Source organism: Scyliorhinus canicula, chromosome 4, assembly GCF_902713615.1.
Source record: "Scyliorhinus canicula chromosome 4, sScyCan1.1, whole genome shotgun sequence".
NCBI classification, from domain to species: Eukaryota; Metazoa; Chordata; class Chondrichthyes; order Carcharhiniformes; family Scyliorhinidae; genus Scyliorhinus; species Scyliorhinus canicula.
Genome location: NC_052149.1, coordinates 207,293,652 through 207,316,098, shown reverse-complemented (window position 1 = coordinate 207,316,098; position 22,447 = coordinate 207,293,652). Strand labels below are relative to the sequence as shown.

The 22,447-nt window shown below is 44.2% G+C and overlaps 1 protein-coding gene across 3 annotated transcripts in view; it reads right to left on the bottom strand.

The window, feature by feature from the left end:
* Positions 1-22,447, bottom strand: part of LOC119965338 (solute carrier family 22 member 5-like) — a 146,454-nt gene that overhangs the window by 88,879 nt on the left and 35,128 nt on the right. For all 3 annotated transcript variants that reach the window (XM_038795966.1, XM_038795964.1, XM_038795963.1), the window contains exons 2-3: positions 7,333-7,436; positions 3,480-3,634 (exon numbers count right to left, since the gene is read on the bottom strand). In XM_038795966.1, coding sequence (XP_038651894.1) covers positions 3,480-3,634; positions 7,333-7,436 — 259 coding nt within the window. The remainder of the gene's footprint in view (positions 1-3,479; positions 3,635-7,332; positions 7,437-22,447) is intronic.

The window sequence follows — 22,447 nt, the reverse complement described above, 5'->3', positions numbered from 1 at the left end:
TCAGATACAGATCCATTGCTTTTTGAAAATCAGATAAAATCTGACTCCACCACTATATCAGCAATGTGAGAACAGGGATGCAATCTTAATGGAACTTTTAACGAGTAAGGTGTTAACTGGGAAAATCCAAGTGGCTTAGAATCAGAGTTAGCAAATGTAGTGAATGACTGCTCTTGGTGGAGATGGAGGGAGGGGGGTGGGGGCGTGTCGGCAGCGGGATCCTGCTCAACACATCTGGGCTCGCAATTTGCTTGCCTGGGCGACACTCGAAGGTGTACTCGTACGCTGCTCGCAAAAGGGCCCATTGCTGAATCCAGGAGAACGCTATTGAAGGGATCGCCTTGTCCTCTTTAAAAATACCCAGCAATGGCTTGTTGTCCATCACAATGGTGAATCGATGCCCAAACATGTACTGATGGAATTTCTTCACCACGAATACGACGGCCAGGCCTTAATTTTCTATCTGAGCGTAATTGCCAATAGCAAATGCTATCGACTTTTCGCTTCCATCAACCATGCGGTGGGACAATACAGCTCCGATTCCATACGGCGAGGTGTCACACGTCACAAGAGACTGGCAGGGGTCATAATGTGTCAATAATCCGGACAACGTTAGCTGCTGCTTTACCCTGGCAAAAACTTCCCCCTGAGGCACTCTCCATGCTGATTCTTGGTGCTTCTTCAGCAATATGTGCAGTGGGGCAAGGATGGTCGCTGGATCAGGAATAAATTTCATATAATAGTTTATAAGACCTAAGACCGACCACGACTCTGTCACGTTTTTCAGAGTAGGAGCTTGTCTGATCGCCCGTACCTTCTCTACCTGGTGTAGTCTGTCACATGATACCACAAGTACATTACTTCCTTGGCGTAGAAAATGCACTTTCCCCTTGTGAGGTGGAGGCCCGTCTCAGAAAACTGACGGAGAACTTCCTCCAGGAAGCTCAGGTGCTTCCTTTTTGGTGACCAGGGTGTTGTCCAAGTAGACCACCACATGTGGTAGCCCTCTCAGGATGTTCTCTATAACACACTGAAATATTGTGCAAGCTGAAAATGGTGGTTTTGTGTATTTGCAGAGACTCCTGTGGATATTAATAATTACATAATACCTGGAATCGCCGTCCAGCTCAAGCTGGAGATAGGCGTGGCTCATGTCGTGCTTGGAAAAGGAATGACCTCAGGCTAACTTCACGTATAAGTGGCATTAGGTACCTGTCCACTGGAAGGCCAGGCTGGCAGTCAACTTATAATCACAGCACAGGTGTATTGTAATAACCTCCACTGGACATACTGTGTGGGGATAATTGTTTTCCCCATGCTCCTTGAGGAGAACGAGCTCCCCAATTGGGGGCGGGTAGCTTACCGGTACTTGTATAAAAGGTTGGCCAGTGTGGAACCGACTGACAGGAGAGAGTACCCAGTGAGGTTCTACCCGTGCTCATGTGCATAACTGTTGTAAAATAAATGTTGTTTAATTTTTGCTTATTTGGACTCCCCGTGCTTTATTAAACGTATGGTTTTGTCAGATTTTAGTAACAAGACAACCAGCACTGATCAATCAGCGAACCGTACCAGTCGGATGATCCCAGGACCTTCCAGTCAGCTGAGCGTGCCCTCAACAATCGGCAGCAGCACAAAGGGAACCAGGCAGGCCCGGAAATACTTACCCTGGGCATCAGGTCCAGATATAGTTTGGCCACAGTTCCCTTAATTTTGCCCAGGTCTTCCTGGAAAATTTCAGAGTACTTCTCCAATTCTTCGGAGAGTCCTCCAGTGCACATCCAGATGATGTTGCCAGTCTAAGCGGAGGTGTTGTAGCCAGCCAAGGTGAAGCAGACTTGGTCCAGTGCACTTCACTATCATTAATGACGGCATAACGGACTACTGCTCATAAGTTAACGGGATAATTGTTATATCCGCTATGGCTAGGGGTTTGCCCATATAGGTTGCTAGCCTCTCCTCAATGTCCGGTAAAATTCAACCGTTGAACTCCAACGTCTTTCTCCTAATTACCGAAACTGCAATTACTGAAACGGTAATCCTAATGGGTGCAACTTGTGGTGCGGCAATGCAATTCATTTGCATATATTCCTCGTCATCAGGTTGTTCTAAATGGAGGGTCCGGGCTCTGTGCTGGCATTTCCCTTGGGAAAGGTAGCAAGCTTGCTGGCTGACCTGCGGTTTCCAATCCCTGCAATTCCGCAGGCCACAGTAATCCCATATGATAGTGTTTGCCTTAAAATATAGTGCATACGCTCAACAGAGTGGTCCAGTCCTCTTCAACCACATCGAATATATAAAGTATGCCAAAGAGTGGCATTTTTAAATTGGTTCAAAATATATTTTGTTATGTCCCAAATGATTAGTGGTACTGACTTTATTTTCGCTTTGTCCTTGTTGTCAATTTGGTCATCACAGAGGAGTCCGGGAAGGAGAGTAGAAATGAATGGTTTATTACCAAATTAAAGCATATACAAGTAACAGTCAAAGTCCCAGCTGGGACTACTCTGCAGCTCGGCTAATGCCTGGGCCGGCCTTTAATGTCCTGAGTTAACTATCCCACTGATGGGCCTCCGTCCTTTAGCGGGGGAGCTCGTAGTCCATGAGGCTCACGGGAGATGAATCAGGTCATCCCCGTGGGTTTTGTGGGGGTTGCAACAGACATTAAGTTGAACTTTAAAAAGATAATCCTGAATGCTGCAGGAATTCCCACAAGCAATAAGCTCTGGCTAAGTAACACAGAATGATAGGGATTAATAGTTGAATTTAACATTAAATAAAGGGGGGAAATGGCTTGTACAAATCCTGCCGGAGAGGAGTACTGGCATCAACATTCAAATGTGCAAAGACATGCAAAGATGGAAGATCAGGGACCTGGAACAAAGATGTGCACCTGAGCATAAAGATACCAAGAAAACATTACTTCAGTGTCATAACAAGAGAGAAGTCATATCAAAGGTGAAACAATAAAATAAGTGGACTTGAAATGGAGGATGAGCACAAAATGTTAAATATTCTCAATGACTGTTTCCTCCAACAATTTAAATAACATGAACAACATGCTTAAAAGCTCTGGACCTGGTCCAATAACCAACTTAATGTTGGCCCTTCCACTGCATTGAGCCAGAGATACAGCACATACATCAGAAGGACCAAGAGTTTTCAGATGTCCAATTCTTTTTGCAGTTTTTATTTTGTTAAACTAAATTTTGTGATTTGTAGCTCCAAGTTTTTTTTTCTCAATCCTCTCATTTCTATTCCTAGCAGGAACATTTTTGCTGCTTGCCTGCCCTTTTCCAAAATGTTTTCAACCATTTTCCACAGGAAGAAATCACAATAAAATTCCGCCCCACCATTTCCTGGTGTTCGACCACTCTTCTGGGCCAATATGCAGAGAACTTGGTGTCATATTGCAAATGACAGTTATCACAACTGTTGAGGAATGGGCTAAAAAATGACTGAATAATGTAGCTACTTACCAAGAACAAAGGCAGCCACCAAGTTTGAAATCTGTCCAAGACCCACAAGGAAATTGAGAATGCAGAATACCTGCCAGTTTGGAGAGAATGCCTGAAGCATGCTGAATACAGTCTGGATAGCCATAGTTCCAAACATAACTAACTTCCTCCCAAACCTGCAAAGCAGAAACAAACCAAGTTTGAAATATACATTACAGGATACTATATAGTATGCACATAGGGCCTGATTCTCCTTCAAAATGTCAAAGTTAATTTGTGGTGGTTTTTTCAGAGAGTTTTCTGGCGGCGATCTCCCCACCGCTATTCAATGACACTCAGTCCCTCTTTTGGGCCCTGGGGAGTTTCTCACCGGTTTAGGCCACACTTAGAATGCTGGATTCTCCGAAAATGGGGCTAAGCCCCTCGCAGGCGTAAAGCTGCTGGCATTTTGCTCCCCAGTTTCCTGCAAAAAATAAATAGTGATTCATTTACCTTGAAGGGGCTGGCAGAGACATTTTGCTGCACGCACAAGACCCCGCACATTCGGTTCAGAGTCCACGCATGCGCACTGCGGTGGCCTCCAGCGCCAAGCGTCACGGCGGACTCGGACTGCGGACAATGTAGGCTCCCCCAATTGGCCGCCCGCCGCTGCACCGGAACAGCCCGATCGCTGCCCCGCCCGTCCATAAGGCCCCCTCCCCGGTGATCGATCCCCCTGCCCCCACTAGGGCGGCAGCGAACTGAGTCCGCAGCCGCCACACGAGGTTCCCAACTGGCCATACGTGGTTCATGCCACGCCATCGGGAACTCGGCCTGCTGGGAGCAGAGTATCGCTGGGCGGGCCTCGGGCAATGAACCTCCCAGCCGCACGACATAAATCGCGGACACGTGGATATTCGTGGCTTGGAGAATCGCCGGAGTGGTGGCGGGCCCGATTCCATCGTAAACATTGATTCTCCACCCCCGTGCCAAATGCGGAGCGGGATTCTCTGATCCTGAGGCGAAGTGTTGGTGCCGTCTTAAATGACATTGCGTTTCCCGATGGCGTAAACATGGCCTCAGGAGCAGTAATTCTGACCCCTCCAGGGGGCTAGCATGGCACGGAGTGACCCACACCATTCCAGCTGCTGATCCCGGCATCAGATGGGCGCATGCGAGTGGCTCCCTTCTCCGTGCCGTCCCCGCCGAAACATGGCGTAGGGCTGCAGGGGCCAGCGCGGGACAAAAGAAGCCCCCAGCACAAGACGCCGGCCCGCCGATCAGGCCACAGCGGAGGCCCCCCCCCCCCCCTCGGCGTCAGACACCCCCCCCTCCACCAGATGTATCCTGCAGATGTATCCAAACCGAGGTCCTGCCGGGTATGAACGGTGTAGACGGCGCCGGCGGGTCTCGGTTATGTTAGCGTGGCCCATCCCAAGCTGAAGATCACTGGGGGGCCCTGTAGAATGGCCCCCACCAGTGCTGCGCCAACCGTGCCGGCGCCAATGGCTCCGGTTTTCCGCTCTGGAGAATTGCCGGATCGGCGGCGGAGCGGTGTAGCGCAATTCGCACCGGTCCCGACGATTCTCCCGGGTGAGAGAATCACGGCGGCGATTTCAGCGCGGGGCTGCGGAGATTCCAGCCCAGAATATTTTTCAGCACTGGGGGGCTGAACTCAAATATTGGCTGCCACTTTGAAACGGTGCCCTGATCTCTAAGTGAGCTTGTTGGTCCCCCATGCTCCCCACCTATGGGCAATGTCACCCCCCACAAACATGGACATTATCCCACTCCTCTCAGGTGAGGACACCCTGCTATGGGGTCCCTGGGGATCCCCACTTCAGCCCTCCCCCCCCCCCCCCCCAAGCCCCCTTAAAGTATGCCCTCCCCTCCAGGACCCCCACCCATCTTCCCGCAACCTTCCAGAGGCCCCTACTTACCGGTGGGGGGTGGTGGGGGTGGGGGGGGGGGGGGGGGTGGGGGTGGCGCTAATCACGTTCATATGTTTTGGTCCTGTCCAAAGCTACAGGATTACTGGAAGGAGGTTTTTAGGGTATTTTCTAAGGTGGTACACGTGAAACTGGACCCGGGCCCCCAGGAGGCCATATTCGGGGTGTCGGACCGGCCAAATTTGGAAGCGGGTGCGAAGGCAGATGTTGCAGCCTTCGCCCCGTTGATCGCCCGAAGACAGATCCACAGGTCTCCAACCTGTGCCCTGGCGTGCTAGGAGGATTTGTTGGACTTCTTGACTCTTGAGAAGGTTAAGTTTGAACTGAGGGGAAGGACAGATGGGTTCTACAATTCATGGGCATTATTCATAATGCAATTTCAAGAACTGGATAACATCGAACATTAGTTGGGAGGGAGCGGGTGGGAGGGCAGGGGGGAGGGGGCAATGGGTGTTAAAGGTGGCTATGGGGGATTCCTGATTCCTTTTTGTCATTTGTTTATGTGAACATGTGGGTAAATGTTTTGGGTTTGATCGGATGATGGGATTGTTGTTATTGATACGGGGATTGACATATTTGTTCCTGATTATTGTTTATTGTTGGTGGGTGTACATTTGGGACATAATGGTGGTCAGGCAGGTAGTGCTGAGGAAGTGGGGAGGCTGCAGAAGGATCTAGACAGTTTGGGAGAGTGGTGCAGGAAATGGCTGATGCAATTCAACGTGAGAAAATGTGAGGTCTTGCACTTTGGAAAAAAGAATCCAAGCATAGACTACTTTCTAAACGGTGAGAAAATTCATAATGCCAAAGTACAAAGGGATCTGGGAGTGCTAGTCGAGGATTCCCTAAAGGTAAACATGCAGGTTGAATCTGTGATTAAGAAAGCGAATGCAATGTTGTCATTTATCTCAAGAGGGTTGGAATATAAAAGCAGCGATGTGCTACTGAGCCTTTATAAGGCTCTGGTTAGGCCCCATTTGGAGTACTGTGTCCAGTTTTGGGCCCCACATCTCAGGAAGGACATACTGGCACTGGAGCGTGTCCAGCGGAGATTCACACGGATGATCCCTGGAATGGCGGGTCTAACATATGATGAACGGCTGAGGATCCTGGGATTGTATTCATTGGAGTTTAGAAGGTTAAGGGGAGATCTAATAGAAACTTACAAGATAATACATGGCTTAGAAAGGGTGGACGCAAAGAAACTGTTTCCGTTAGGCGAGGAGACGAGGACCCGTGGGCACAGCCTTAGAATTAGAGGGGGGTAAATTCAGAACAGAAATGCGGAGACATTTCTTCAGCCAGAGAGTGGTGGGCCTGTGGAATTCATTGCCGCGGAGTGCAGTGGAGGCCGGGACGCTAAATGGCTTCAAGGCAGAGATAGATAAGTTCTTGATGTCGCGAGGAATTAAGGGCTACGGGGAGAATGCTGGTAGGTGGAGTTGAAATGCCCATCAGCCATGATTGAATGGCGGAGTGGACTCGATGGGCCGAATGGCCTTACTTCCACTCCTATGTCTTATGGTCTTATGGTCTTATAATGCGAAAAAGGAGGAGAATACAGAAATATAAAAAAAACATGATGAATATCTTGATTTGCTTCTTCAGGCCTCGATCCAGTTAAAAATAGCTTTCGCCAGCACAATCAGTATTGTGCACAATTCACATAATCTCAGGTAAAACTCTCTTTGGGGTTTGAATGGTGACTCCATAGCTGGAATTTTTAACATTTGTGAGAAGTCCACCTGCCTGCAGCAAGTTCCCACATGCGTCGTAAAATCCAAGAATTAAATGAATGGTTGCTGGTAAATGAACAGTGAGGTAAATCCTCCGCTCCTATTTTATCAATGCTCTCTTCACTACATATCCTGCTTTTGGCAGGTCTAAGAGGCTAATAACTTTTTTGAAGTTTCTTCTTGCAGAGTTCAATAATAGAAATAACTCACCGATCTGACAATTGTCCAGAAATAAAGGAACCAGACAGCACTCCCACGAAGAATACGGACATAGCAAACGGCCCTTTCCAGTGATTGTCACACACCAAGTCCCACTGAAATGCAAAAAGAAATTAAAAATTCCTTTGATGTAATTTAAAGATAATTACATACAATTGTTTGTACTGAATTTGATCTAAACATGCACGAAACAGGATACGGGGAAATGTTCATTCGGCTCACTTAAGCAATATCAGCCTGCACCAATGGCACCATTTGCACCTTTAATTAGTGACTGCAACAATAACCACAATAAATTGTTTTTGTATTGTGCTTTTGGCAAAATCACATTATCCAAGATGCTTCACAAGGTGTTATTAAACCTTTATTTTCCTTGAACACACTATACAAAACTCTATCACCACATCACATGTCTAAGAGCCACCTGCAATCCCTTTACATATCAGTGTCAATTAGGGGCTGGTTTAGTACAGGGCTAAATAACTGGCTTTTAAAGCAGACTAAGGCAGGTCAGCAGAACAGGTTCAATTCCCGTACCAGCCTCCCAAACAGCTGCCGGAATGTGGCACTAAGGGCTTTTCACAGTAACTTCATTGAAGCCTACTTGTGACAATAAGCGATTTTCATTTCATTTAATTTCATTTCAATTATTGAATACTTAACATCAGTGAGACATCAAATTGTAATGTCTCTTGACCCATTCTTTAACAGTCTCCCCTTCCTTGGCAAAAAAAATAATTTGGTAAATATTGGTTTCCCTCGAAAAAACAAATTTGCAAGAAACTCAAAAACACATGCAATTCACCTACTTTTTAGTTTGAAAAAGTCACAGAAACAGTAACATTTCTGTGAACTAGCCCCTCTTTTCGTAAAACAATTGGACAATTGATAGTTGCTATCAACCCATTCGACCCATTTAATTTTTTTGCTATCTCTCTTCTCTCCAACACCTGATTCAAACTTGCGATGTCTATCCTGAACCTTTTCTCATTCACACGTTTTGTAGAGTGCACATTTTCCCACAGGGATTTATTGTCAATGTAACACTCAAGAGTATGTTCCCCAAATTCCCTAATCCCAAAATGTCTGTCAATATCTGGGCTACACAAAAGGCCATATCCACCGCCTCGACAAAACTTAACGTCTCAACGGCCAAAGTGCTTTTGACCACTCCTTATTTCCTTTGTTTCCCACACAAGCGGGCAACATTGACCATTGTTCCCCAAAAGGAAAATTATAAAACCTCCTGTGCTTGAAACCTGATCACATAAATTTGCATAGGATGCATCACTATAAGCTATGAGTTTCAAGTGCCTAAGATCACCTAAAACTGGGAACCTCAAAACACAGTCCTGCATTTTTAGTTTGACCACACTTTATTTGCTCTCATTAGCTCTTCCACTTTAGGATCATTCATTTTTGTTCTCAACTCTAAGACATCAAACCTATGTCCAGTCTAGTCTGTCTACCTAACCAATTCAGTTGCCCAATTAAACAACGCAGTTGATCTATTTCCATCTTTGAAACCACTGCATCTTTTTGTGAAACCTGACCACAACTCATTGCTATTGGGCTGATGCTCTCCAGATAAGATTGTTGACGTAAAGTTGCACCTAACTTAGTCTGTCCGATTTCCAGTCCAATATATTTAAATGCAGCAGAAGCCTGACTTCCAACCCTGAATTCTTTCCTCAACCCAGAGATTACAATAGCTTTGAAATCACTAGTCCCACCGAACAAAAAATCATTGACATGCATTGTAAAGATGTCAGGAAGATTTATTTTATAGAGCCAGTAAAACATTGCCGGATCTGCTTTCAACTGGCAACAGGCTAACTTTAACAAAACTGACCTCACCGAAGAATACCAGATTCTAGACGCATCATTTAATCCATACACACATTTGTTCAACTTTGGCTGACTCTTTAGGAGGTCAGAGAAAAATGTCTCACTGAAGCTGATGGTGAGCTTGTGCCCATTAATTTCTACTGTTAAGTAGGAGTCAGTTAATTTCTTTATTAAGAAATAAACTTAATAAGTTTATTTATTAACTTATGCAAAAAGGCAGCTTTTATAACTATAGGTTTGCATCCCATGCCTTTGTGGCTAATAGAGCCAAGAAGACCTTTAAAATAACATTTCCTGCCACAAGCGAATCTACCCTTAAATCCTGATCTTCTAAGTTTTCTTCAAATCCCCTTGCCACAAGCCTGGCCTTTGCCTTATAAGTTCCATCCAGAAGAACCTTTTCTGTGCAAATCCATCTGTGGGATAGAGCTCTTTGTCCCCCCTCCGGTACTTCCGTGTATACCCCAAATTCACTTCACCTATGCAGTTCTCACTGTTTGGCATCTTTGATAACTTGGAAGCCATTAAAATCTCATGTGCATGTGGGTTTCTACTCCTAGTAGTATTCGTAGTCTTACCCATGTTCCGAGACCTTGACAAACTACGTCCCCCTATCCCGCCTGGTATCTCATTCTGTAGTGCTAGTGCTTCATCTTTCCCTTCTGCTGTGGGATGTCCTTTCAATAGCTTTCGACATTTTCCTGCGCACCTGTTCACTATCCGATGTACTTTCTGAACTGGCACTGCGTTTCTGTGCCCTCCATTTTCGAACTTCATGTTCCCAATCCATTGTCTTGACACCCTCCCATGAATGCTGTACATTCAACCAGTGTTTATACTTTCCAGTGGCCTTCCCTTCATTGCTAATAACAATTGCATTTTTCCATTGACAAGACCCTTCAGGCAAATATGTCACTTGTACCAACTTTTGGCAGTTGTCCTTTTGGAAAAAATGGTCTGTTCTAATTCATCAGAAGTATTGTGTTCCTCGACAGAAACTCTATCTATATCAGTTAACTAATCCTCATAGTTCTGTTCCATGTGTGCACCAGATGACTTGGGTTCCTCATGTCTGCGTGCTCTGTCTAAATTTGAAAATTTGTAATCTGTACCCATTATACTTGATGAATGTACCCTAATAGTCTGATTGCCATGTTGCAAAACAGTTGTTTTGCCATCTATGCCTATGATCTTCCCTGGGCCTTTCCATTCATTACCATTGTCTCTCTCACAGTATACTATGTTTCCTTGCTGACAAACGGTATTTGATGGCTGTACGTTATACCTGAAAGCTCTGCAAATTCTTTCAGAGATTTCTGCTTCCAAAAAGGCTTTTCTACTGCGATGTAATGCATCTAAATGCTCAGCAAAGGCAGAACTAATTGTAGTCCCTTCCCAAGCTGGAGGCTGGTCATCGAAAATTAACTGAAGTTTAGGATTTCTACTAAACACTACCTTGATAGGGACTATAGCCCCCCAACCATCTGCAATCAATTATCTGCATGTACCACCCATGCTCAGGCTGAATTTAAATTGCAATTTGGTCTATCTGCCAAAATTTCCCAGAGCATGTTATCTATTACAGCATGTTTTCTTTCACACACACCATTACTAAATGGGCTTTCTGCAGCCATATTCATAACTGTGATATTCACATTTTCACACATATTCCTAAACTCGCCATCAGCAAATTCTCCCCTATTCTCTGTAAGAAATTTGTTGGTGGGCCCTTTTCCTGTCCCTATCTATTTTTCCACATTCTGTCCTCATAATTTCCAGGTCCTGATCTCCTTCCATACTCTCATACCTGTTTGTAACCATACGATCTCGCCATCCTGTCAGTGGTGCATCTTCCATGGCCTGCTTTCGTGCTGACTGACCCATTTGTGTCATTAGAGCCATAGGAATTGAATGTTTCCCCAGAAACTTCTTTAAGGCTTCTATCATCTGATCGAATAAGGTATCATATTCAAACTTAACTCCTGACAAAACTAGGAGCCTATCAATATTGGACTCCAGCACAGTCCAGTCAACTTAAATGCCAACACAGACTGTGGAAATTCTAGGCGGTATTTGTGCAGACTTTTGTATAGTCTGCTAAATTCCATGATATAGTCTTCAATAGAGATATCTATCAAATTCTGACCAGACTTCATACGCACTTAACAAGTCATCCTTTTGATATATCATATCCATAAAACGCAATAGAATCTCCAGACCTTCTTCTGAGTCGAACCCTTCCAGTACCAGTTCAGAAAACACTTTGCTTCGGATTTTAATCTCAAAAGGTATAGAAAGAGCCAGTGCCAGATCTGCTTTCCTCTTTCCCAAGGTTGTTAACGCCTCTCCCATAACAATTCGGGGCTCGTCTGGGATAAAAATCTATCTATTGGATTGGCTTTTGTGAACTTAAAGACAGTGAAGGATTGTGGCTTTTCCAGTGTGGTATTTAGTTTAAGTGGGGAGAGTGTTGTGAACCATGCTTCTTTCGGAGGCTCAGAAGTTTTTGGGGGTGGACGCGGTAACACGTGATACCTTATGGACAGAGACTAAAAACAGGTTTGGCAAAAGCATTGCAGTTTACATTACCTGACAAAATACAAAAAATACAAAAAAGGTGAGGTACGGTATCTGCACGGTATCTGCGCATTTACGTTTGCATGTGAAACATTCTGACTCATTAGATATGGCAAAGCTCCAGTTGCAGATGAAGCAACTTGAACATGAAAAAGAATTAAAGCAGCTTGAATATGCAATGAAAGAAAATGAAAGAGATAGAGATAGAGAGGAAAAAGAAAAGGAGAGAGAAGAAAGAAACAAAGAAAGAGATAGAGAGGAAAGGGAAAAAGAGAGAGTTTGAACTTCGCAAAATGGCTCTGAAACATGAAAATCAGTTAAAATTGGCAGACGCAAAGGGACACGCACAGTTGGAGGAGATGGATGAGGATAATGAGACAGAGCGTCATAGTCGAAGACGTGGTGGGGACCTATTTAAATATGTTCAAGCATTGCCAAGGTTTGACGAGAAGGAGGTACAAGCCTTTTTCATTTCATTTGAGAAGGTACCTAAACAAATGTAATGGCTACAGGACATGTGGCTATTACTGATTCAAACAAAGCTGGTAGGTAGGGCTAGTGAAGTGTTTGCATCACTACTGGAGGAGGTATCTGGAATGTATGAGGAGGTGAAGAAATCCATCTTAAGTGCATATGAGCTAGTGCCTGAAGCTTACAGACAAAGGTTTAGAAATTTAAGGAAAGAATTTGGTCAAACATACATGGAGTTCAAAGGCTCAAACGGAGTCATTTTGATAGGTGGATAAGGGCTTTGAAAATAGACCAAACGTATGAAGCTCTCAGAGAAATTATACTTTTGGAGGAGTTTAATAATTCAATTCCTGATGTAGTGAGAACTCATGTGGAAGAACAGTGGTGAAGACTGGTGAAGTGGTAGTAATAGATAAACTATCTTGTCCAGGAATACAGTTTATCTTGGGTAATGATATAGCTAGGTCGCTGGTGGGAGTGATGCCTACTGTGGTTGATAAGCCAGTGGAAAATCAGACAACTGAAGGGTTGAAGGACGGATATCCTGGGATTTTTTCGGATTGTGTAGTAACCTAGTTGCAAAGTCACAGGTTAAGACAAGAGGAGAAATCAAAGAGTGAAGATGAAGTTGAAGTGCAATTATCAGAAACGATTTTTGATCAGAGAGTTGAAAAAGAACAAGAACAGGTGGTGGATGAGGCGGATATTTTTAGTTCAGGAAATTGGCGGAGTTACAACAGAAAGATGTAGAAATAAAACGGATATATCAGAAAGCATATTCGGAAGAGGAATCTGAGAGTATACCAGAGTGCTATTACCGTAAAAGTTATGTCTTGATGAGAAAATGGAGACCTGTTCATATGCAGGTGGATGAAAAGTGGGCAGAAGTTCATCAAGTAGTATTGCTGGTAGGGTATAGAAAGGAGGTGTTGCGAGTTGCACATGTGGTACCAGTGGGAGGTCATTTGGGAATAAGTCAAACTCAAGTTAAAATCCAGAAACATTTTTATTGGCCTGGACTACATAAAGATGTAGTTAAATTTTGTCAATCATGTCACACATGTCAAGTGATAGGGAAACCTCAAGCAGTGATAAAACCAGCGCCCTTAATTCCCATTCCAGCATTTGAGGAACCTTTTACAAGGATCCTAATCGATTGCGTAGGACCGCTTCCTAAAACAAAAAGTGGGAATCAATATCTTTTGACTATAATGGATGTGTCTACTAGGTTTCCAGAGGCCATTCCAGTATATAATATTACAGCTAAAAGGATTGTGGAGGAGTTACTGAAATTCTTTACTAGATATGGACCATCCACAGAAATGCAATCGGATCAAGGATCAAATTTTACTTCAAAGTTATTCAAAGAAGTTATGGATAGCTTTGGAATAAAACAATTTAAATCAACTTCGTACCATCCAGAATTGCAGGGAGTGTTAGAAAGGTGGCATCAGACATTAAAGACAATGTTGAAGGTGTATTGTCAAGATTATCCAGAGGATTGGGATAAAGGAATTCCATTCGTATTGTTTACAATTAGGGATGCACCTAATGAGTCTACCAAATTTAGTCATTTTGAACTAATTTTTGGTCATGCGGTAAGAGGACCACTTAAATTGATTAAGGAAAAATTGGTGGGTGAGAAATCGGAAATTACACTATTGGATTACGTGTCAAATTTTAGGGAACGATTAAATACAGCAGGTGAATTGGGTGGACAACATTTGAAAGTTGCAAAAAATGTGATGAAACTGGTAGCAGACAAGAAATTCAAAGTTTGTAGTTTTCCCAGTGGTAGGTGAGCCTTTAAAAGCTAGGTTTTGTGGACTGTATCAGATTGAAAAGAAATTAAGTGAGGTGAATTATGTGGTAAAAACACCAGATAGAAGACTCGCCGAGTGTGTCATGTGAATATGCTCAAAAGGTACTTTGAAAGGGAAGGAGAGAAAAAGGAAGTTTTAATGATTCTAACTCAAAGTGACGAACCAAATCCAGATGACTGTGAATTTGACATACCTCAAATTAAATTGGAAAATGAGGATGTTCTTAAGAATTGGGATGAATTGTTGTTACCATCCAGAGGAAAAACGAACTGCCCTGAAAGAGTTATTGATATCACATGGGCAAGTTTGTAGAGATGAATTGGGAAGTACTAAAATGGCTATACATGATATAGATGTGGGAAATGCTGTTCCTATCAAAAAACATCCATATAGACTTAATCCTTTAAAATTGGCACAGGTTAACAAAGAGATTGAAAGTATGCTGAAGAATGGCATAATTGAAGTGGGTTGCAGCCAATGGAGCTCACCCATAGTGATGGTACCTAAACCAGATGGTACCCAATGGTTGTGTGTGGACTATCGAAAGGTGAATGCAGTTACAAGAACGGACTCTTACCCGATCCCACGTTTGGAGGATTGCATTGAGAAAGTGGGACAATCCGCTTTTATTTCCAAATTTTGATTTTCTGAAATGTTACTGGCAAGTACCTTTATCTGAAAGGGCGAAGGAAACTTCAGCTTTTGTGCCTCCAGATGGCATATACCAGTTCAAAGCTATGCCATTTGGCATGAAAAACGCCCGAGCAACATTTGAACGGTTAACTAATACAATTGTTTCAGGATTACCCAATTGTGCGGTATACATCGATGATCTGTGGGCAGCACGGTAGCATGGTGGTTAGCATAAATGCTTCACAGCTCCAGGGTCCCAGGTTCAATTCCCGGCTGGGCCACTGTCTGTGCGGAGTCTGCACGTCCTCCCCGTGTGTGCGTGGGTTTCCTCCGGGTGCTCCGGTTTCCTCCCACAGTCCAAAGATGTGCGGGTTAGGTGGATTGGCTATGCTAAATTGCCCGTAGTGTCCTAAAAAGTAAGGTTAAGGGGGGGGGGGGTTATTGGGTTACGGGTATAGGGTGGATACATGGGTTTGAGTAGGGTGATCATGGCTCGGCACAACATCAAGGGCCGAAGGGCCTGTTCTGTGCTGTTCTGTTCTATGTTCTATGTTCTGGTAGTGTTCAGCCAGACATGGAAAGGACATTTAAAACATCTGAGGGAGTTATTCGCTCGATGTCAGGAGGTGGGTTTTTTACTCATATTACTGAAGTGATGTCAGAGGGTGGGGTGGTTTCACATTTGAGGAAAAAGCTGGGAGTGTCTGTGTGTTTTGCAAAAAAGCTGCAAGAAGAAAACACAGAACTGGTCTGTTGATGTCTGAAAATCCAAAGATATTGAATGTAACCTCATGTCTGTTGTTAAAGGTAAAGTCTTTTGGAGGTTTGAAGGAACATTTTGAGGGATTATTTAGTGTTGTATTATTTTCGGGGTTATCTTTGAAGTAAGGGGTGTTAAGTGATCCAATGTTTATTTAAAGGTTAAGTTGAATTCATGGAATGAACATTGTTTTGTGTTTAAAAACCCACGTGTCCATAATTGTAATACCACATCTGGAGAACAAGCCGTGTGCTTCAAAAGCAACAATATATTAAAGGGGGAGATTCGTTGAACTCCATGATACATTTTGGAGTTCTAAAAACGCCTCTCCCATAACACCTTAGTCCACAGAACAACTGCACTTCTACATTAGTCGTACGATCCCCTTTCAGAAAATAATGGTGGATAGTCATATCCGGAAATCTTTATTCTAAGTTCAGCCATATATATTTTTCTTTTTCCTTCTCACTCACTTCTTGATTGATGCAGAATTTTTTTTGCTTCTGGAAAAGTTGTATTTTTCAAGCCTTTACATTTGCACAGCAACCATCCTCTGCTACCAATTGTTAGCTTTCAGCTGCTGTTGAGTATAAAGTCAAGAGTTCTCCTTTTCACATACACCTTTATTTTCCTTGAACCCACTCTATACAAAACTCCATCACCACATCACATGCCTCAAAAGCCACCTGCAACCCCTTTACATATCAGTGTCAATTGTTGGATACTTAATATTAATGAGACATCTAATTGGCATGTCTCTTAACACACTTCTTAACATTTAGGAAAAGGTTCCAGGATTTCCATCCAGCAAAATTGAAGGAACAGCAATAAAGAGTCAGGAACGGTGTGAGGCTTGGAGGGGAAATTGCACGTTATGGTATTCTCATGCACTTACTGCCCTTGTGCTCTGAGGTGGTAAGATGCTGTGTTTTTGAGGGTGTTGTCGAAGGCGTCTCAACAAGTTATTGCAGTTTACTATATAAATGGTGTACACTGCTGACACTGCATCAGCGGTGGAGGGGGTGAATATTTAAGGAGGTGCATGGGGCAGCAGGCTATCTGCTACTTTTCCTGGATGATGTTTAGCTTCTTGAGTGTTATTGGAGCTGCACTCATCCAGGCAAATGGAAAGCATTCAGTCAAAAACCTCACTTGAGCCTTGAAGATTGAGGGTTTACTTGCTGCAGAATTCCCATCTTCTGACCTGCTCCTGTAGCCACGGCATTTATACGGCTGGTCCAGTTTAGTTTCTGGTCAATGGAAACCTCCTATATAGTGGGGATTTCAATGATGGTAATACTATTGAATGTCATCGGGAGGTGTTTAGATTCTGTCTTGTTGAAGACGATCATTGTCTCGCCTCTGTGTCATGTGACTGTCGCTTGCCATTTATCAGCTCAAGTCTATATGTTGTCCAGGTCTTGCTGCATTGGGACATGACTGCTTTAGTATTTGAAGAGATGTGAATGATGCTGAAGACTGCACATGAATCAACACTGGTGAGATAGTGGTGTAATGGTAATGTTGTTTGTTCGAAATCTAGCGGCATACGTTCGGAGTACATGTGCTCCAATCCTGCCACGGTAGCTGTTGCAATTTAAATTCAATTAATAAGAAGCGAATCTCAGTGATGGCGACTGTGAAACTATCATCAATTCTCAGAAAAACCCATCTGGTTCATTAATGTCCTTTTGGGAAGAAAATCTGGGTGGCGATTCTCCAATTCTACTTTGCCCCACCACTGCTGGCAGTGAGGACGGAAAATTTGGCACTCAGCCAAAACTCCATTCACTGCAGTGGGACCTGAGAATCTCGCCAGCGTTAACGGATAGAGAATCCCTTCCACCGTATCCTTATCTGGTCTGGCCCGCATATAGCTCCAGAGCCACAGCAATGTGGTTGACTCTTGACTGCCATGTGAAATATTTTAGTCTAGGGCATATAGAGATTAGAGATGGGCAACAAATGCTGACCTTGCTGTGTAAGTGCCACTTGACAGCACTCTTCTCGACACCTACCATGAATTTACAAATGATCGAGAGTGGAATGGATTTGTTCTGTTTTTTTATGGATAGGGCATCCTGGGCAATTTTCTAAAGTATTGGGTGGAGGCCTGTGTTACAGCTTTGTAACATAAATAGCTATTTGGGCAAGCTTGGAATGTCAACATTCATCAACATTCATCTCTGTTCGTGCCCCGAACACTTAATTTTGTTTTATTAATTCATGGGATATTAGCTTTGCTGGCAAGACCAGCATTTGTTGCATATCCCTAATTGTCCTTGAGAAGGTCGTGGTGAGGTGCCTTCATGAACTGCTGTAGTCCACGTGCTGCAGTGTGAGAGGTGGATCACCTGAGTTTTGACCCAGTAGCAGAGAAAGATCAGAAATATAGCTCTAAGTTGACTTGCCATTGGCCACTTCAGAAGAAATTTATGTGTCAATCGCATTGCATTTTAACATTTCTGTGAGCCTGGATCACATATAGGCCAAACCAAGTAAGGATTGTAGATTTCCTTACTTGAAGGAATTTATTAAGCCACCTAGTAACATAACTCCATATCAGGAAGCCACATGATCTACATTACGCAAACGGGTTTTCTCAGCAATCCAATAATTTCATGATCATTACTGAAATTAACTTTTAAATTCCAGATTTTATTCATTCATTGAATTTAAATTCCACAAGCTCTTGTGATTAGATTTGAGCTTATTTCCCAGGAACATTAAACAGGGCCTCTGGGTTACTACTCCAGTAAATAACCACTATGCCCCCAGAAACAAAATACTGGCTGACTCTTAAAAAAAAAAATCAAAATTGAAGACAGAGTTGATGGTCTGAAGTTATTGAATTCAATGTTGAGACCAGAAGGCTGTAAAGTTTCTAAATGGAAATCAATGATCTGTTGCTGTGTTACTTTACGACAACCTTTAGCACTCCCTCTGCCTTTTTCTCCAGTAAATGTTTGTTATTTAATCTCTCCTGCTCTCTAACCTATTTTATACCTTTCCTTTTGAATTATCTGACCCGATCTCTTTCAAATGTACAAAACGTATCAGGCTGGATTCTCCGTTCCTGCGTCTAAGTGCTGACGCCAACAGAGGATCCATGGAGTTCCACGATGGAAAATTTGGTGAAGCACCTGCACCAATTATGCTACCGGTGAGGGGCCAGCACCGGCGCCTGATGAAACACCCACGCAACACGCGAAAAACGCTTGGAGAATCGCCACATCCATGCTGGATATGCGCAGGGCTGACAAGCTGCAGCCGCGCGTAAACTTACACTCCCCACAAATGCATCGATCGTGCCTGAAAAGATGGCACCAGTTGTGCTGGACTGCCCCGTCTGCCCCGACACCACAGCCCACCCCCCACTACTCCCACCAGCCTTGGCAGATGCACTCCTGGCCAGAGGTACAACTGTCGACGGAGTGTGGCGGTACTGTCCGTACACCCTCTCTCTCTCCGCAGCCGACACGCCAGGCTCACACCTGTTGAGACCCACACATGGACCGCGCAGTCGCGAACTCGGCCTATGGGCATCATGGGTAGGCTCGGTAGTTAGATGTGAACGGCGATGCAACTGCGCGCAGTGCGCGGCGCGATGAGGCCGATTTAGAGGGCGCGGAGCATTGCAACCTGACATCAAACCAGCGCCTGCTGCGATTTCGGCATTGGGTGCTGGTCTCCACCCTATTGCCATTGCTAATTTCGGCATCGAACAACGGAGAATCCCGCCCATCATGTTTTAACTTCCACAATATTTTGAATTTACATTTTTACTTCGCTCCTGTTCTAAAGGAGACTAAAAGGTGTTTCTCACTCCTCAGATGCTGCCACACCCACTGTATATTTCTCGCACATTGTGTTTTTACCTGAGATTCCAATATCCACAGTACTTTTAGCTTTTATTGCAGTGAATCCACAAAGGTGTGGCTGGATGTAGCAGAGGAGGCCAAGTACCATCCTCCTGGATTTGATGCCAAAAGAGGTTTACTGAACAAAGAGGGCAGTAAAAGTGAATACAGTGGCACATTCTAATAGATCCTAATTTGTGCACATCACGCCAGCCCACTCAATTCTCAAGCCTTCTCCATCACATCACCATCACACACTGGTGTAACTTTGAGGTGCACAGATTCCTCTCTGATTATGCGCATCTTCATATCTTCATAATCCCATCTGTCCACCCACCACTTTTCTGCAGCCTCATCTTTATGTCATGCCTCTCTCCCTCAGGCACCCTCAACAAATGCTCTCTCTCCAATTGTTCGACACATGCTATTAGTCTGCTTTTCCTCCTTGCAGGAGAAGATAGGACAACACTCAAGGGAGAGACAGAGAGCCAGAGGTAACCCACGAGCCACCTCGCAACTGACAGCTGAAGGGTGGAGGCTCTGAATGCCAATGGTTTTGAGGTGCGCTTGGGGATCAGAGATGGGAAAATGGGAGACTTCCAGCTACCAAGTAAAAGACTTAAATATCAGGAAGCCACATGAGATACAACAATCATCCAAGCTGTCTTGATCTCAGATGCCAGTCTAACATGAACAAACTCATTCATAGAATCATAGAATTTACAGTGCAGAAGGAGGCCATTCAGCCCATCAAGTCTGCACCAGCCCTCGGAAAGAGCACCCTACTTAAGCCCACAAGTCCACCCTATCCCCGTAACCCAGTATCCCAACCTAATCTTTTTAGATACTAAGGGCAATTTAGCATGGCCAATCCACCTAACCTGCACATGTTTGGACTATGGGAGAAACCGGAGCACCCAGAGGAAACCCACGCAGACACGGGGAGAACGTGCAGACTCCACACAGACAGTGATCCAAGACGGGAATCAAACCTAGGATCTTGCGGCTGTGAAGCAACAGTGCTAACCCTGTGCTACATTATAGGAAATTAAATCTTTCTTTGTTTGACAGTCCTAATTCAGGTATTTAATTTCCTGTAGGGTGGTCCAGCATCCTGCAGGAGGTGTACCAGGGGGATATAAAGTCACTGCCACTTATGGAGCAATCTCACATCATTCAGGCAGAGCATGCACCTGCTCAGGTACTCAGCTATATGTGGGAACTGCATAAATTAGAGTACTGGAAGCTGGAGAGAGAGAAAGAGAGACAGAACCTGGTGGGGTTCAGCTTTGACAAAGGGTCATCTGGACTCAAAATGTTAGCTCTTTTCTCTCCCTACAGATGCTGCCAGATCTGCTGAGATTTTCCAGTATTTTCTCTTTGGAAGCTGGTGGCGAGCAGCTGATCGGAGTGGTGGGGACTGTTTAAAAAGAGCAGCACAGCGAGGGCCAGGATCACAGATTACAGGAGGCTGGAAATAGAGAACCTGGTGGGGAGCAGCTGGTTGGAGCAGTGGCGTTACTTTAAAAAGAGCAAAACGGAGCTCCTGAGCTGAGGTCAGAATTCAGAAAGTGACCCGGGGCAAGAGAAAGCAGCTGATTGGGTAACTACACTTAAGTGACTCGTGTGAGGTTATTCACAATAAGTGTGAGGTTATTCACTTTGGAATTAAAAACAAGAAGGCAGATGACTACCTGAATTGTTGTAAATTGGGAGAGAGGAGTGTGCAGTGCAACATGGGTGCCCTTGTGCACCAGTCGCTGAAGATAAGCATGCAGGTGCAGCAGGCAGTAAAGAAGGCGAATGGTATGTTGGCCATCATTGCGAAAGGTTTCAAGTACAGTAGCAGGGATGTGTTGCTGCAGTTATACAGAGTCTTGATGAGGCCAAATGTAGAATATTGTGTGATGTTTTGGTCTCCTTTTCTGAGGAAAGATGTTCTTGCTCTCAAGGGAGTGCAGCGAAGGTTTACCACATTGATTCCAGGGATGGCGGGACTGTCACATGAGGAGAGATTGACTGGGTTAGGATTGTTCTCGCTGGAGTTCAGAAGAATTAACTCATAGTTCTCATAGAGACTTATAAAATTCTAACGGGACTAGACAAGGTAGATGCAGAGAAGATGTTCCCAATGGTGGGTGTAACCAGAACCAGTCTGAGGATTCTGGGTAAACTGTTTCGGATAGAGATGAGGAGACACTTCTTCACCCAAAGAGTGGTGAGCTTGTGGAGTTCATTACCACAGGAAGGAGTTAGTGCTAAAACATTGAATATATTCAAGAGGTGGCTAGATATAGCACTTGGGGCGAATGGGATCAAAGGCTATGGGGAGAAAGCAGAATTAGGCTATTGAGTTAGATGATCAGGCATGATCGTGATAAATTGCAGAGCAGGTTCGAAGGTCCAAAAGGCCTCCTCAAGCTCCTATCTTCTATGTATCCATGTAAATTAGAAAAGAGTAATATTAAGGGATTAACTCAGAAGCACCAGGGATAAGTAAAGTCAGGGCCAGCATAATAAAGTGAGAAGTAAATATGTTAAGTAAGACAAGGATAAATAGACTGAAGAATAATTGGACAAGTAGACTAAGTTAAGGTAAGAAGAATATCTTTGAAGACTAAGTAATTAGAAAAGTTAGCAACTAAGATGAAGTAGGTCTACGTTTAAGACATGGCAGGTAAGGTTAGCCTGGTGGAATGTGTGACCTGTCATATGTGGGAAGTCATGCACGATACTGCATCCTAGGTGACCACATGTGCAGGAAATGTTCCCAACTGCAGAAAATTGAGATCCGGGTTTCAGCGCTCGGGCGGCGGCTGGAGACACTGTAGTGCATTCCCTGAGGCTGAGAATAACATGGATAATATGTTTAGAGAGGTGGTCACACTGCAGCTCAAGGTACAGGATAAAAGAAGGATGACCACCAGGCAGTTCAGGTGAAAAAATCAGGTAGTGCAGGAGTCCCCTGGAGCTGGGTTTATCCTCTCACCCTTTTGAACAAGAGTGCAACGTTTGCAATTGTCAGACCATCTAGAACCATCAGAGTGTCTAAGGAAGACTAGAATATGATGGCCAGTGCCTCCGCAAACTTCAGACTCACTTTCCTCAGTATCTTTGAATGTACCTTACCCGTT